Genomic DNA, 15,132 nt, shown 5'->3' with positions numbered 1-15,132 from the left:
ATCAGGAGATTTTGGAGCATCTCGTGCTTCCATCTGCTGAAAAGCTTTATGGAGATGAAGATTTAATTTTTCAGCACAACCTGCCAAAACCACTGGTACTACTGACCATGGTATTACTGTGCTCAATTGGCCTGCCAACTCTCCTGACCTGAAGCCCATAGAGAATCTGTGGGATATTGTGAAGAGAAAGTTGAGAGACGTAAAACCCAAAACTCTGGATGAGCTTAAGGCCATCAAAGCATCCTGGGCTCCATAACACCTCAGCAGAGCCACAGGCTGATTGTCTCCATGCCGCATTGAAAGCTGCAAAAGGATTCCTGACCAAGTATTGAGTGCATAACTGAACATAATTATTTGAAGGTTGACTTATTTGGTATTAAAACACATTTCTTTTATTGGTCGGATAAAATATGTTAATTTTTTTAGAGAGGCATTTTGGGTTTTCATGAGCTGTATGCCAGAATCATCAGTATTAAAACAATAAAGGACCTGAAATATTTCAGTTGGTGTGCAATGAATCTAAAATATATGACAGTTTAATTTTTATCATTACATTATGAAAAATAATTAACTTTATCACAACATGCTAATTTTTTGAGAAGGACCTGTATACTGGCTGATCAGACCAATTAAGACACAATAGGGGTAACTAAACAGAATACAATTACAAACACAAAAACAAATAACAGTACAGCTAAGTTTGGCTAAACTAAAGACTCACAAAATGAAAATCAAAAATATTAAAGTTTAAATACAAAAATTTTCTTAAATACAAAACTTATCTAAACAAAGAAACTACAAATTTCCCCTGCCAGCAGGAACTAGTGGCGTAGTCCAATCAGCATTTAAGCCTGCTGAGCCCTGGCCCCCATCTTTTGTCTGGCCACTCCAATGCAGGTAAGTACCGGCAAAACACAAACAAAAGGTCAGTCACAAGCGAACAAATTAAACTTAAGCTGATATAAATACACGTTAACTAAATGTGCGTGCTAACAAAAAGAACAAATGTATCCAAATCAATTAAAGCTTTACTGAAACTAAAGTGGTGTTGTGTTGGAATGAAAAAATAAATTGTGCATAAAAGTTACCGATTTCTGTCTTCAGAGTGTGGCCATGAATTTGGCCATCACAGTTACATATGCAAGAAAATTACATTTCTCCCCTTTATTTCTTTATATTTTCCTCTGGTTGTTGCAGCAGCAGCCTGACAAATGTAGAAATTGATGGTTGAGTTTTATTTACAGGTGCATCTAAATTAATTTACTCATCTAGATAAAGTTACTGTAGTCATCTCAATTTCTGGAAAGCACAAAAATTGCCAAAGACATTGTTTATTTACAAACTGCTGCATTTAAGTATTTTAAAGGAAGGTTTAGTGGAAGGAAAAAGTGACAGAAAAAGGTACAGGAGCAGTGTACCTTTTTCTTGAGACGATTGTGAGAGAAAAAAAAGCCCATTCAAGAGTTTGGAGGAGATTCTCATGGCGTGATCTTTGGTTGGAGTCGGAGCCTGAAGCGCAGCCTTCCACAGTCGCATCCATGACAACTGTCACATTCCTTGCAGTGAGTCATTCCTGACCTGGAGACGTCAGAAGAGTCTTACCTGGGGTAAGGGTCGGGTAAGACACCAAAGCGGTTCTACTGCTTGGTGGTTCAAAGTCCTCCGTCAAGATGAAAATAGAATTTGCATTTCATTTGAAAATTGAGGTCCAGTGATTCTTGAGTGGATTGGCAAAAAAACTGAAGTTGTTTAGAGTCCAGAGTGAAGTTTCCACAATCAGATGATTTGAGGAGAACGATACCCGCTGGTGTTGGTCCGCCTTGCTTCAGAAAGACCAAGTCACAGCACTTTGTGCTTCCATCTGCTCATGATCTTCATGAAGATGCTAATTTTAGTTTCAATTACAAACCAGAACCAACGGCTGATCGACTACATGACACACTGCATTGATGCTGCAGTTCATGCAAAAGGAGCCTCAGCAATAAGTATTGATTGCATGTCACTTTCAAAATATCGGCTTACTTGTCAGTAGGTCAAAATAAGCTCGTTTTGTTATGTAATTTTCTAAGAAACTTGATTCTGGATTTTCATTAACTTTAAGTGATCATCCTAAAAATGGAAAAAATATAAGTATTTTAAGTATTTTGCTCTGTGCCAAATTAATCTATATCATTATTTGTTATATATAAAATACTTGATGAAGAAGCTAACTTTTCGGTTATCTAATTTATCCAGGTGAAACTTGGTTTTAGAGGTGCGATTTATTTTTCGCCAGTAGGTGGCGACAAATCTCATTTCACCCTTTTCTGTTTCTCTTTTGACCATTCCGTAACTATAATCATATTCATATTCATCAACGTGTTTCTCCATTTTGATGGCTGAATAGGGAGCTACCTCTGGTCAAGAGGAAAAAGCAGAAGTGAATTGTGAGCTGGTTCCGGTTTGGTTGTTTAGAGACACCTGTGGAAAGCCAGTGAGGTTAGTTCCTCTGAGCTGCTGAGGAGGAACCAGATGGTGATGGTGATCACATCGCTCTCACCATCAGTATAAAAAAAAATGAAAAAAAAAAACCAAACAAACAAAAAAAGAGTTAAATCTCAGAAAACACCACAAAGACTGTTCTGAAAGTATAAACAATTTAAGGTGATTTAATCTAATAATTTACTGGCGAGAGTTTTACAGGAGGAGGGCGGGGTCAGGGTCGGCTGGGGCGGGCGGTGCTTTCGGTCGCCCATGCCCCCTTCTGCCCTCTCCGCTCGCTGCGGGGGGAAGAAGAGTGAACTTGAACGCTACTGCCTGCTTTCCACCCGCTCAGCGCCAGTCCAGGCGGAGGCCAGTCAGCTAGTCTTATCAGTTCGTCCCCGCCGGTGGAGTCTCGGTCAGCTTATCGGAGCCGGAGCAGCTGGACGGGCGGGGAGGGGGGTTCTGCTTTTTAGGGGGGTTTGGGACCCAGAAAGGTGCCCGACAAGGCGTCGCGATGTCCAGGCGCAAACTTGGGAGCCGACCGCAGCACCTGAGTGCGATTCAAGGTAAGCAAGGAGGGAACACGTTGGAGTGTTTTTCTTTTTTCATTTCTTTTTATTCTCCTTTAAATATATTTTCGTAAAAACGAATTAATATCCAGCTTGTGTTTCGTCGTGGTTCAAACTTACGCGCTTATTTGTATCCAATTACTAATAAGCAATATTAAACGGATAATTGATTCGCTGGCAATTCTCAGACACGAGGGTCACATCCTGAAAGTGTGTTTTGTGTTTAATTTGCCGCCGGTGAAGTGTTGTTTGAGCGTGTAGCGTTGGAGTTTAAAGGGACATGTTTGAAGAAGCGCTCGGTTTTAATGTCCGCGTTGTTTGTCCTGGTGAGTGTCGGTGTTGTTGCTGCTGTTCCCACAGAGGAAGGACCGGTTTATTGGCTCTGCTCAGAGGCTACAGGTCCGAACAAGATTATTAATCAAAACAGTTTTTAGAAAGGTTGGTTTCTTTAAATAATAATAATTTAAAAAAAAAAAAAGACGCACATACACCGGCTCCTCAAAACAAGTCCTCCTGACGTTTTTATTTAAAAACCCCAATTGAAATAAAAAGCAAAACAACAACAAAAAGTGAACTTATTTCCCATTATTATTACTTTTATAAGCACAGGGAGGAAATGAAGACGGGGAGCTGAGAATAATTTTTTTTTTACAGTTCTCCACTGGAGACCAGTGGTGCGTGTCTGCTGTGACCACAGGCCCTGACTCAACCCTGTATATGTTGTGCGAATGTGTGTGTGTGCGTGCGCGCGCGCGCTGGCACGCACGAGTGCGGGCATGCGCGTGTAACCGCGCCTTGCAAGTCTGCACAAACAGCGCGGGCCTGAAACAGGAAAGGTGACATTTTTGAGTAACAACTGCTGAGATCCGAGTTCAGACTGTACTGTCTGTACCTGTCCTGTACGGACAGGCTGCCCGGCCTGGGCAGGTGGATTCAGGTGTGCCCATGACCGGTGTTGAGCAACAGACTCCTGACCCCCCCACCTCCTCCTTCCTCCCTCCTCCTTCTCTCTCTACCTGAGCTGTGTGAGTTTACTCAAGCTCTTCAGGGGGTTTGGTTGAAGCTTTGTCCACAGACGCTCTGTGGTTGTATTCAAAGCGGAGGACCACATTAGATTTGTCAACTTGTTACCCTCCTCCCTCAGTACTTGGTGTGAACACAGGAAGAAAAAAAAAAAAAAAGACGTGGCTGGTCTCTTATCTCAGACACCTTCAGTCACTTTTTTTTTCTCTCTTTTATTGCAATCCACTTCCTGTTGAGAAACTCCCGCTGCATGTGGCTGGTAAGGCAACATTTTCTGTTGAGTGAAAGGTGAACGCCTCAGTCACAATCATTCACCTTCTTCTTCTTCTTCTTCTAGTTCAGTCATCTCTCTACCAGAGGGCGAGTCATTTTATTAACAGGAGGTTTGTGCTCGGGTGGACCGTTGGGCTCTTTTGTGCTGCACCCAGCCGGAACGAGCACAGATCTGTAACTGGTTTTTAAAGGAAGTGGTCAGCGTTGGCTGAGCAGATTGGCCTCGTTGAGCTTATAAGTGAAACTAGCACTTTCAATCAGCAGGTCTGTTTGTTTGTTCCATTGAGGTCAGCGCTGCTCTCTGTCTGTAATTTAGAGGAGCACACCAAAACCTTGGCTGCGTGCAGCACTTAAAACCCAACTTCATTTAGAAGTTAATTGAGACGCCCGGCTTTGTAGTGGATGAGACTTCAAACGACGAGAGTGAAGTGTTTTCTGTTTATATGCTTCTAATGGGGGGGATTTACAATCATGAAAATGCACCGAGCTCGACTTTTTTGGGGCCAATTATCTTCCCTCTGTCAGAGTCTGGATAGAGGGAGCAGTTCAAAAGGTGCTTTATGTTACAAGCTGTGTGTGGGTCCAGACCAAAAGTGATGGGAGTTTGGCGTTTGTTTTCTTTTATGACCTGCAAATCGGAGCCAATCAGGAAATGGTGTGATTCAGATGAGTTGGGTTTGGGGGGTTGGTATATGTTTCTAATACAATTATAAAAACATCATGTCAAACCAGAGTTAAAGGCCGACGTTATCAGATGTCTGGAATGATCTGTTCAGCGTAGGGGGAAAAAAAGAGTTGAATTTTAAAAGCTTGAATTTGGCTTTATTACATTTAGAAGTTTAATCATAATCAAGGAATGTTATTTACTCTGCTTAAGGGAAGTATTCATCACACCCCAACACATAGTGCACAATTGTGAAGAGGAAGGAAAAAATTACGCTTGGTATTCTTTTGTTTTCTTTGAAACAGAAATTCATTGTGTGGATTTCTTTAATTATTTCATCTGGGTATAAATCCAGCTGATCTATGAAAACCTCAGAGGTTTGCTGGAAGAAACAGGATCACAAAGATGGTCAGTGAGCCACATGGAGAGAGATCAAGCAGATTTAGGTTGTGGAACTAGATTCATAGTTCTGAAAGTCTCGCTGAACGCCGTTCGATGCATCACCTCAAAATCAAGACGTGGCCGTCCGCACAAGCAGCCCGGAGGCTCTGGGTAACTCTGGAGGAGCTGCAGCGCTCCAGACATCTGGAAACGGTGCCAGGAGGAAGATTGAGTCCAGTCAAAGGACAGAAAACATGTGGAGGAAACTGCTTTGGGCAAATAGGACAACATTTTGTGACTTGGACGCAAAAGTATGTGTGTCGGTATGTGTATCATGCTGTGGGGATGTTTGTCCTCAGGAGGGACAGGGAAGCTGGTCAGAGTATGGATGGAGAGACTGCTTAAGGTTTGAAGTCTGATGTTTGAGTTTGAGTGAGTTTTCATTGTATTTTTTACAAAGTGAGCAGAAATTTCATTCTAATGTTCAAAGCTGGTAAAGACGCAACACAGAACACCTGCATATAAATATAAATACAAGAAGCAATCTTACTTTCACTCATCAATTGTGAAAATTCTGCTTTTTCATCAAATGAGGTGTGAATACTTTCGTAGGCCTCTGGAGGTTCAAATTTAAATTCCTCTGCTCCTGTTTGTTCTTCCTCAGATGTCTGTGATATGGAGGAAGCTGCCGACCCGCCAGGCGACCACCACCTTCCTCCTCCTCCTCTTCCACAGGTCCAAGCCCCAGAGGATGACCTCCTGACCTGTGGGCAGTGCAGCCAGGCCTTCCCCCTGGCCCACATCCTGGCCTTCATCCAGCACAAGCAGGGCGGCTGCGTGTCACGGAGCCCGGGCTCCGGGGCCACTCCCACGTCACCCGCCGGTCGAGCCGGGCGCCAGCGGGTCGCCGGCGTCGAGCCGCAGCCCGGCTTCATCGAGCTCCGGAGAGGGGCTTCCAGGGGCCGGTCCTGGGGGGACGAGTCCTGCCTGAGCGTGAAGGCGGAGCTCAGCAAACCAGGTGAGGCCCCACAACAAGGTGGCAGGTTGCTAACGACTGAGTCTGTGTTTTTGTGTTGTTTTTTTGTTTTTTTCCAGTCATCCTTTTATTCAGTTAACAACTGCTCCTCCTCCCCCTCGAGCCCAGCTCATTAGATAGCCGTTGCCATTAGCGCACCCGCGTGAGTTAGTGACACTCGGGCTAATTGCGTGGAAAGGATAGGCGTCAGGAACATTCAGAGGGCACCGCGGGTCCCCCGGGGCCCCGGCCAAGCACCTGAGCTCCTTCCCGTCTCCCTGGCTGTCGGCCTCTGAGGCAGAGTGGCCAGGTAAACATGTCTCTTCCTGCCTGTCATCCATGATGCTCCGCCTTGGCCAGCAGAGTGGGTCTAACGGCCCCGCCGGCCGCCATGACACCGTAATGGAGGACGTTGCGTCAGCTCCTCAGCTGTCTCCCACTGATCAGCCCCAGGCTGAGCCACCTGAGCTCCTGGGAGCCTCCTCCTCCTCCTCCTCCTCCTTTTTCTTCTGCCTGTTTTCAAAAGGACGATCCCATCTTGTCTCTTTTCTTGTTCTGTCTTAAACTGTGTGTGATATGTCAGCAGCCGCTGTCTTTTTCCTCCCTAAATGCTGCTTTTTTACGCTTCTCCAGCATCCTTTAGCGAAGACGAAGCAAACGTGTGACTGCGGCCGAATACAGCGTCACGGTGGGGAAGATCAGAAATCCCTGAATCCTTGTTAAAATCCATCTGAATAATTTTATGTAGCAAGATGAAAACAAGGTACCACTTTACAAAAAGGCTCCCCTTACAGATGGCTAATAGTTCATAGATTAATCTGTAATTGGTTTATATATCATTAATAACTGTTTATTATGCGCCAAGTAAGGGTGAAAAGGAGACTTTGTGCTGAAAAATTATGTTTAGAAATGCTTACTGTGCTTCCGAGTCAGTCTGAAGTGTTTAGTATAACAACTCTAGATAAAATATTTAGGTGAACAGATTTGACTCACCATTTGGCAAAAAATGGTAGATTTTGTTGCCTCCTCTGTCTTAATTGATGCATAATAAACAGTAATTAATGATTTATAAAGGGTTTAGATATGAATTAATTACATATCCATGAACTACTTATTAGCTTTGGTAAAGTGGCACCAAGAAAGGTTATAAGAGTTGATGGATTTCCTCGCAAAGGTCAGAGGTGTCAGGTTGCGAAATGAACGTTTGTATCTAAGGTACGAGCGCCCCATTGCTCTTTTTCCTTTTTGTATTTTTTTGTTAAACGCTCGCCACACGTTGGCAGTTCCTTCCTTTGTGTCAACGCTCAAGAGGACGCGTGCATGCATGCATGCAGTGTTTCCGTTTGTCCACATGTTCACCTCGCTATGAGTGGGTTTGCAGCAATGCGTAGCCCAGCAGGACAACGGTGAGGGAGCGGAGGGGGTCAAAAAAAAGGAAAAAGAGCATGACATGTTGTGCATAATGCAGGAGATAAGTTTGGATTAAATTTTTATCCATGTTGGTTCAGAGTTTGACATTTTACGTTCGTACCTTGAGCTAAAACGCCGGGTGTGCGGAGTGACCTCGTTGGAGAGGTTTGACTCCTGAAATGACTGCAAGTGAAAGAGCAAAAAAAAAAAAAAAGACGACAAACGGCAGCTCTCTGTTCATTCAGAGCCTGATGGAGGAGAAAACGGGGGGATGGATTACTGAGCAGCCGCGTGCATCTGTCTCATTCCTTTTTATTTATTCTCCTTGTTTGTTTTTTTTTCTTTTTGCGCCTTCCCATTTCTTCCCCCGCATCTTCAGCACACTTTCGCTTTGCCCTCTTTCAATCCCCCCTCCTCCTCCTCTTCTTCATCTTCCTCTCTCTCTCTTTTTTTCTCTTTCCTCCGCCTCCCGAGGGAGAAGAGATTCTGCCTGCTGCTCGTTAGTGCTCCCAGCCAATCTGCATTTTTAATTAGTAGTTATTGCTTCTGCTTAATATTCAAGTGCTACCCTGGGCCAAATGGGAATCCTTACAAAAAGAGGAGGAGTGAGCGGAGGAAAGCGAAACCGGCCGGGTATTGTGTTTCTCTCCAGGACCCCAAGACAAAAGCCGCCCCCCCCCCACCTTCCTCACCACCTCCTCTTCCTCACCCTCACCCTTAGGGAAAGATTTGGTGGGTTTTTTTTTAGGGGGAGTCGAGGTTGGAGGATGGGTCTAGAGTACAATTCGAAGGGGTGACACATTTTCCTGGTGTCTTTTGCCCCCCTCCATGCTGCATTACAATCTTTTTTATCTCATTCTCTCTTTATCTCCCGAGCCCTGACCTACCTATCTCTCTGTTTATCTTCCCTCCTCTCGCTCTTCACCCTATTTTTTTTCTCTCTCTCTCTCTTTAAGGAGTATCTCAACTTCTCCTGGCTTTCTCCTCAGGCTAGGTTAAAGGACACGAACACCGCAGCTCCTCTCATCTCCAGACAGAGGGAGGGCGACGAGGGGGAAAAAAAAAGAAAGAAAACGAAACAGTTGCTCTCTTTTTCATCTTCAATCTCCTCCCCACCCCCCCATCCTCCAATAAAATACAGAAGGATTTGACTTGAAGAAACATGAAAGAGGCTTATACCAGAGTCTGCTTTGAACCTCTCCAAAGAAAAAGTGTTTAAAAAAAAAAAAACAGTTTTCCCTTCAATTTAGGGATCTTCTCGCCAGTTCTGATTTATGCAGAAAGGCCTCATTTGTCAAGCAGGCTGAGTCAGAGCCCGATTTGCATAAAACGTTCGTTTTCTGCATTCTGCTAATTAGCAATTTGCAGCTTAATTGGCGTGCAGCTCTCAGTTAGGAGACAAAGCTATATAAAAATATTTCCAGATGTACTTTTTCACTTTCCTTCCTTCGTCCAGGTGAGGTTCTTCTTCGCCCCGCTCTCGAGATTCGGCTTCAGCATCGTCCTCGTTCTCGTGCACAGCTTTCATCAATTAAAAATGGCTGCGATAAATATTTCAATGTGCCTAAAAGTGGTTGTTTGTAGTGATAAAACCAAGTAATTCTCAACTCTTCTGTCTCACCTTAGGTTGAGTTTCACATATGAGCATTTTGTTGCATTGCCATGACATGTTTTTTTATTTATCATTTTTTTGCAACCTCCCTGAGTCTGAAAAGCGGGCCCATATTTAGTTTCCTCCTCCAGATGGGGGTGATTTCTCTTGATTTTAAAGAATAAAATGAGCAAAAAACAAACCAAAACAAAAATTTTTGATCATGTTGCATTTAATACTATACAGAAATTACATAATTTTGAGCGATTTAATACTTTTGATGCTGAAATCGTAACGAGCCACAGTCGGTCTTTAAATATGGAGTGCTTTTCATGCACAACAAGTCCAACATGGAGTGTTTCAGATAAAATAAAAACATTAGAAAATGGAGAATTAATCACATTTTTAGATTCAAGAAATCACTTCACCAGAACCCGACATAAAGTAGGTTAAAGATCTTAAAAAGCAACGCATCATGCCCAGGGCTAAAGAAATAGATGTTTATTAGTTCAGGTGATTTCTAAGACTTTGTGACGCCATTGAACCCCACGGATGGTTATTATTCATTAATGGAGAAAACATGCAACAATGGTGGATCGTCCCAGGAATGGCTCTCCCACTGAAATTACTCCAAGAGGCCAGACTTTATATTAAACGATGTACTATAGGCAAAGTTTCAAGCTGAAATCACTGATGAAAAATAACATCTTGCTGATCCCCAAGTCGAAAATTATTCTGAGGACTGACGAGACAAAAGTGAGACATTCAGGTGTGTGTATCATTAGATTTGGTTTAAAACTGAAACAGTATTTCAGAAAAACTGTTACTCACAGTGAAACATGGTGGGGTTGCTCTGATTCTTGAGGACTTGAATGACTTGCCTGATTGAAACTCTGAATTCGGCTCACCAGGACAGAGATCCAAAGCAAACCTTCAGGTCCGCCTCTGAATGACTGAGATAACGAATGTTTTTGAAGACCTAGTTAAAGTCCAGTTGAAATGCCGTGACACGACTGCGACAGGACGTTAAGACTCAAAATGAGCTTTTTGTTTACTCTGCTTGATATAAAATGTGTGAATAATTTTTTACAATGAGATTTGCTATCCACAATAACCCTTAAACTTTCAGATTATTCTTGTTCTGTGATTTTTGTTTGTGTAAGGTAGCTTCTGTGTCAAACTTTCTATATTTAAGTCAGATGATTTATTTGGATTAAACATTTGTTAATTCAGTTCTGAATGCATCATAATTTTTGTTCATGAACACTGCTTGTATTGTTTTTTTTTTTTTTTTACAATGACGTAGACCAAATTAGGCAGAAGGGAAACAGTTTATGAAAACGAAGCATGATGTTCGTCTGCATTGTTGTAAAGGAGCAGCTAATTCACTTTCTTAGAAATTAACTGCTCAGTTTACATCTCCGTAAAGTTGCTCCCAAGTGGACATTAATCTTTAATTTTCCTTCCCGGGTGGAGCTCAAATGTTTCAATAAACATTCCACTGTTTCGTCCGTCCACTAACTCTGGGTTTCTCTCTTCTTGCAGGATGCGAAGAGCCCGCCTTTTTCACTTGCTTTCAGTGTGACGGCGTGTTCTGCTCGGCATGGGCGCTGCTCCAACACGCCCAGCACACGCACTCCTTCAGCATCTACCAGGAGGATGAGGATGACGACGCCTACATGGGAGGAAGAGAGGGTCTGAAAGAGAACAAGCCCGCAGCAGCTGTTCTGGACCCGCACCACCTGAACCAGGCTCTCGCCTCCGCCTTTCAGCCCACCGCCCAGCGGCGCTCGCGTCAGAACCAAGCCACCTCGGCTAGCCTCCAGGCCATGAACTTCTCTGTGCGACTCCGGGAACTCGCTGAGGGGAACAACACGAGCCTCAGCTCCCCCATGGCGCCCGTGTTGTCTCCATCCTCGTCTCCACCGGCAGCGTCGACGTTTCCTCAGCCTGGCGCCCTCCAGGCTGATTTTCACTGCGAGCTGTGTGACCAGAACTTCCACTCGCTGCGCGCCCTGTCTGCCCACCGCCGGACTCACGCCTGCGACAGGCCCTATCACTGTGGGGTGTGTGGGCAGGCCTTCGCTCAGAGCGGGCAGCTCGCTCGCCACATCAGGGGCCACCACCGGGAGGCTGCAGGTGGAGGAAGTGGGTGCGAGTCGGTGGAGGCGGTTCTGATGGAGGAGGATATTGGGAGGCAGGGGGCCCGGGGCAGACTTCAGGGGCCAGGGATGATGGGAAAAGAGCTGGATCTGACCCTCCCCAAGCACCCGACTGTAGCTTCAGGCCTAATGCTGTTGAACTCCCATCTCAGACCACCGGACAGGGAGCTGCTGAGGCTCTACCCAAACCACAGGGCCGGAGGCGAGGAGGCGGCAGAGGGGCAAGGGGAGCCGCAGCCTGCGTCGCCCTGCGCCAGCCCCTCTGAAGGTTCCCTAGAGAGCGGAGATACGGGAGGAAGTGGGGAAAGTGGCATCGCCAGTGGCAACTGCACGCCCAAACGCCCAGAAATGGGCGAGAGAGCGCGGGGGGCTGGAGAGTGGGAGAACGAACAAGGAGAACTCGTCGAGAGAGAGAAGGAGTGGGCCTCTGGCGTGCAAGAGTGGCAGAGAGACTTTGAGCGGCGAAGCGCCGCAGGAGCCGCCATCGCCGGCGCGAATGCCAGCTCCACTCCAGGTCCCACTGGGAAGAAGAAGAAAGACGAGGCCTGTGAGTTCTGTGGTAAGCAGTTCAGAAATAGCAGCAACCTGACCGTGCACCGCCGAAGCCACACGGGTGAGCGGCCGTACCGCTGCGGCCTCTGCAACTACGCCTGCGCCCAGAGCTCCAAGCTGACTCGCCACATGAAGACCCACGGTGCCCAGGGGGCCAAGGCCTCCTTCCTGTGCCAGCTGTGCGCCGTGCCCTTCACCGTGTACGCCACCCTGGAGAAACACCTGAAGAAGGTCCACGGCCTGAGCCACGCCAACGTCGGGGCATACGCGCAGGCCAGCGCCGCGGATACCTTGGCCGCTTTGAGAGCGGGAGAGGAAGCAGGAGTCGGGGTGGTGAAGATGGAGGAGGATGAGGCGGGTCTGGAGAGCAAGGCGCAGGGTTACGCAGAAAGAGACATGGAGGTGGAAGAAGGTAGAGGGAGTCCAGCAGCAGTGGAGGATCTCCCACATGAAAGCATTGCTGAGGCGGGTCTAGCTTTGGCTTCTGCTCACTGAATCAGGTTAAAGTCGCGGAGACGCCGCATTACTGTCAGCAGCAGGTCGCAACAACTGCCGAGGCCCGCTGCAGCCAGCAGTTGTTCATAATCGACTGCAAAGCTGCTGGCTGAAACTAAGTGCCTACAGTTCTTCAGACCACAGAGAAAAACAAGTCCGTGACATTCAGCAGGGAGATTACCATACCTCGTGAACAGGAAGTGCACTGCCGCAGTCCACACCAACACAGGAAACTGATCACCATGCTGCAGCGCAAAATGCAAGAGAACAAGAATGTTTCACGTCTGTAGCGACCCACTGGACAGATGGCGACGCATCAACCCAATCAGAAGAGATTATACTGTGTAAAAAAATAATTAAAAAAGCAATATAATGCTATTGAGCACTGATGAGTATAGAGAGGTCAGACCGTGCTGTTCTCTGTGGAGAAGACCTTTTAAAGACTTTGGAGCCGCCGCAGGGCTGAAATGAATCCAAACACTGTCTGCCTGTAGTTTGTCACACACTTTTTAAAGGCGCTTGCTTGTCACAACACTTGTCACTTAATGTTTACAAGTCCCATGGGGCCGAGCGAGGCTGTGCTCCTGACTTTGTGAATAGATGCTGCAGTGGATGTGAAAAAAGAAAAAAAGTTTACACACCCTTGTCGAAACGCCAAGTTTCTGTGACCTAGAAATGATGAGACTGTGACGAATCATTTCAAAACACGAATGGACGTCTTTGAGGGAGAACTGCAAAAATTAAGAGGCCCAGTAGCCTATTTGCATAAGTTTGTGCACCCCCAAATTAAAAGTTTGAAGCACATTTTAGTTCAGTTTCAACATTCAGTCTGAATTATTTGACATCTCATTTCCACAGCTATGAACGCCCCTCAGATTACTTTAGCTCTGAACTTTGACTAAGCCGTTACTCGAGCTTTCTGTTCTAGTGGAATCGTGTTAGTGGACTTTCGACTCATGAATGATAAGACCCATCTTCACCATTGTAGCAAACACCTGAAAAAAAAGTGACTGGTGCCCATAGAAGAAGAGTAACCCCCAGAGCAGGATGGTCCCACCATCATGTCTCTCCATGGTGATGCTGCTGTTTTGGTGCCAAATCTACATTTTGGAATCGGGACCCAAATCTTTCATTGTGGTCCCATCACACTTTCTTACACACAGATTTGGGTCAGAACTGGATGTTTGGAGAAAAAACTGATTTTTTCGTCCAGCTAACGTGAGGTTATTGTCCCAGTCAGGTCAGAGGTTTCTGATGTTGCTGGCAGCATCTGGACCAGATTCAGTGAAGGCCTCCTTCTCTGTCAGACTCGACCTGTGACTCCAATAACTTATTTCCAGTCAAAATGATTACCGTAACCCACAGGCCCCCCGCCAATTGTCGTGAATAGTTTTGGATAGATTCCAGATTGTATTTGTGCCCTTCTCCTGACTGATACATTTGTATAATCAGATCTGAAAACTGTGACTTCAGCTGAAGGATGTCATGAAACTTCTGCTTGACCAGCTGAACTTCAGTTACAGTCGATCTCTATATTTAGTGTCAGGTGTGACACTAATGCATCCAGTTTATTGCAGCTTATTTATCATACATTTTCACTTTATCTCAGCTGTTTATTTTCTGGCAAGAAAATAATAATCATTTTTAGAATCTTAAAATCTTGGTATTTCACCAGGATGTGTGGACTTCATTTTTTTTTTTAAACCTCCACTGCACATGGAACCTTTTTGTCTGTTTTTCTATTTTTTATAAATGTGAATACAGAGACTTTAAAGTCTCGTCTGCTGATGTTTTGTAAGATTAGTTTCTATGCATATATAAAAAAAAAGCCAGCAATTTTTACATACATATGAAACGGGTGTGTATCATTTCCCCCTTCTGTACTGTTGTGATGGTAATTTCTCTCTTTCGTTGTTTACATTGGTTAAAAGTGCCGGGCGGCCGCGTGAAACTCGTGCATGTTTCGTAATTTCTGTTGTCTGCCTTTGAATTCTTCCTAATTTATGGCTGCTGCATGTTGGCGGGTCGTTTTTGTTTCGCTGCTGGGAAACGTGAGCCCACCAAGCGAGCACTTAGGGGTGTGAGGGTGTGGAAATTAGCATCAATAGTCATAATCAATATGTTGAGTTTGTGTTTATTATTTGTGACCACTTTTAAATCTAAGTTGATCTAAAGACAACCTTTAAAATCAGCTTATTTTGACAGTAAAACCTCAATGAATTTGTCTACTCTATTTTTTTCCGTCAATCTCTTGACCTCTGAACACATTCAGGTCATTAAAAACGTTTGTGCATTTTGTTTAAAAAAATGATTAATGAATGATCGCAGTGTAACTGTTCAGGGATGTTGTTGTACATATTTTCTTGCTGTTCTTGTTGTGGATACCTGCCTGCTCCTGTTACATGTTACTCACTTTCCCCCAGCATGGCTGACTCCTTTCTTTTTATGCCCAAAAGTGACTGTCTGTGTAAAAGGATGTAATTTTGTTATTGCCTTCATGACAAAACCTCAATAAAGAATTGAGGTTAAATATA

General features: G+C 44.9%; 1 protein-coding gene across 1 annotated transcript; it reads left to right on the top strand.

Moving 5' to 3' along the window:
* Nucleotides 1-2,676: 2,676 nt before the first annotated feature.
* Nucleotides 2,677-15,132, top strand: znf296 (zinc finger protein 296). The gene is made up of 3 exons (XM_017308405.1): nucleotides 2,677-3,029; nucleotides 6,038-6,391; nucleotides 10,935-15,132. Exons 1-3 carry the CDS (start codon nucleotides 2,978-2,980, stop codon nucleotides 12,596-12,598), a joined length of 2,070 nt encoding a protein of 689 aa, XP_017163894.1. The 5' UTR covers nucleotides 2,677-2,977; the 3' UTR covers nucleotides 12,599-15,132.

Source organism: Poecilia reticulata, linkage group LG13 (genome assembly GCF_000633615.1).
Source record: "Poecilia reticulata strain Guanapo linkage group LG13, Guppy_female_1.0+MT, whole genome shotgun sequence".
Classification (NCBI taxonomy): domain Eukaryota; kingdom Metazoa; phylum Chordata; class Actinopteri; order Cyprinodontiformes; family Poeciliidae; genus Poecilia; species Poecilia reticulata.
The sequence above is the reverse complement of the archived record's forward strand: the minus strand, read 5'-3'. Positions and strand labels throughout refer to the sequence as shown.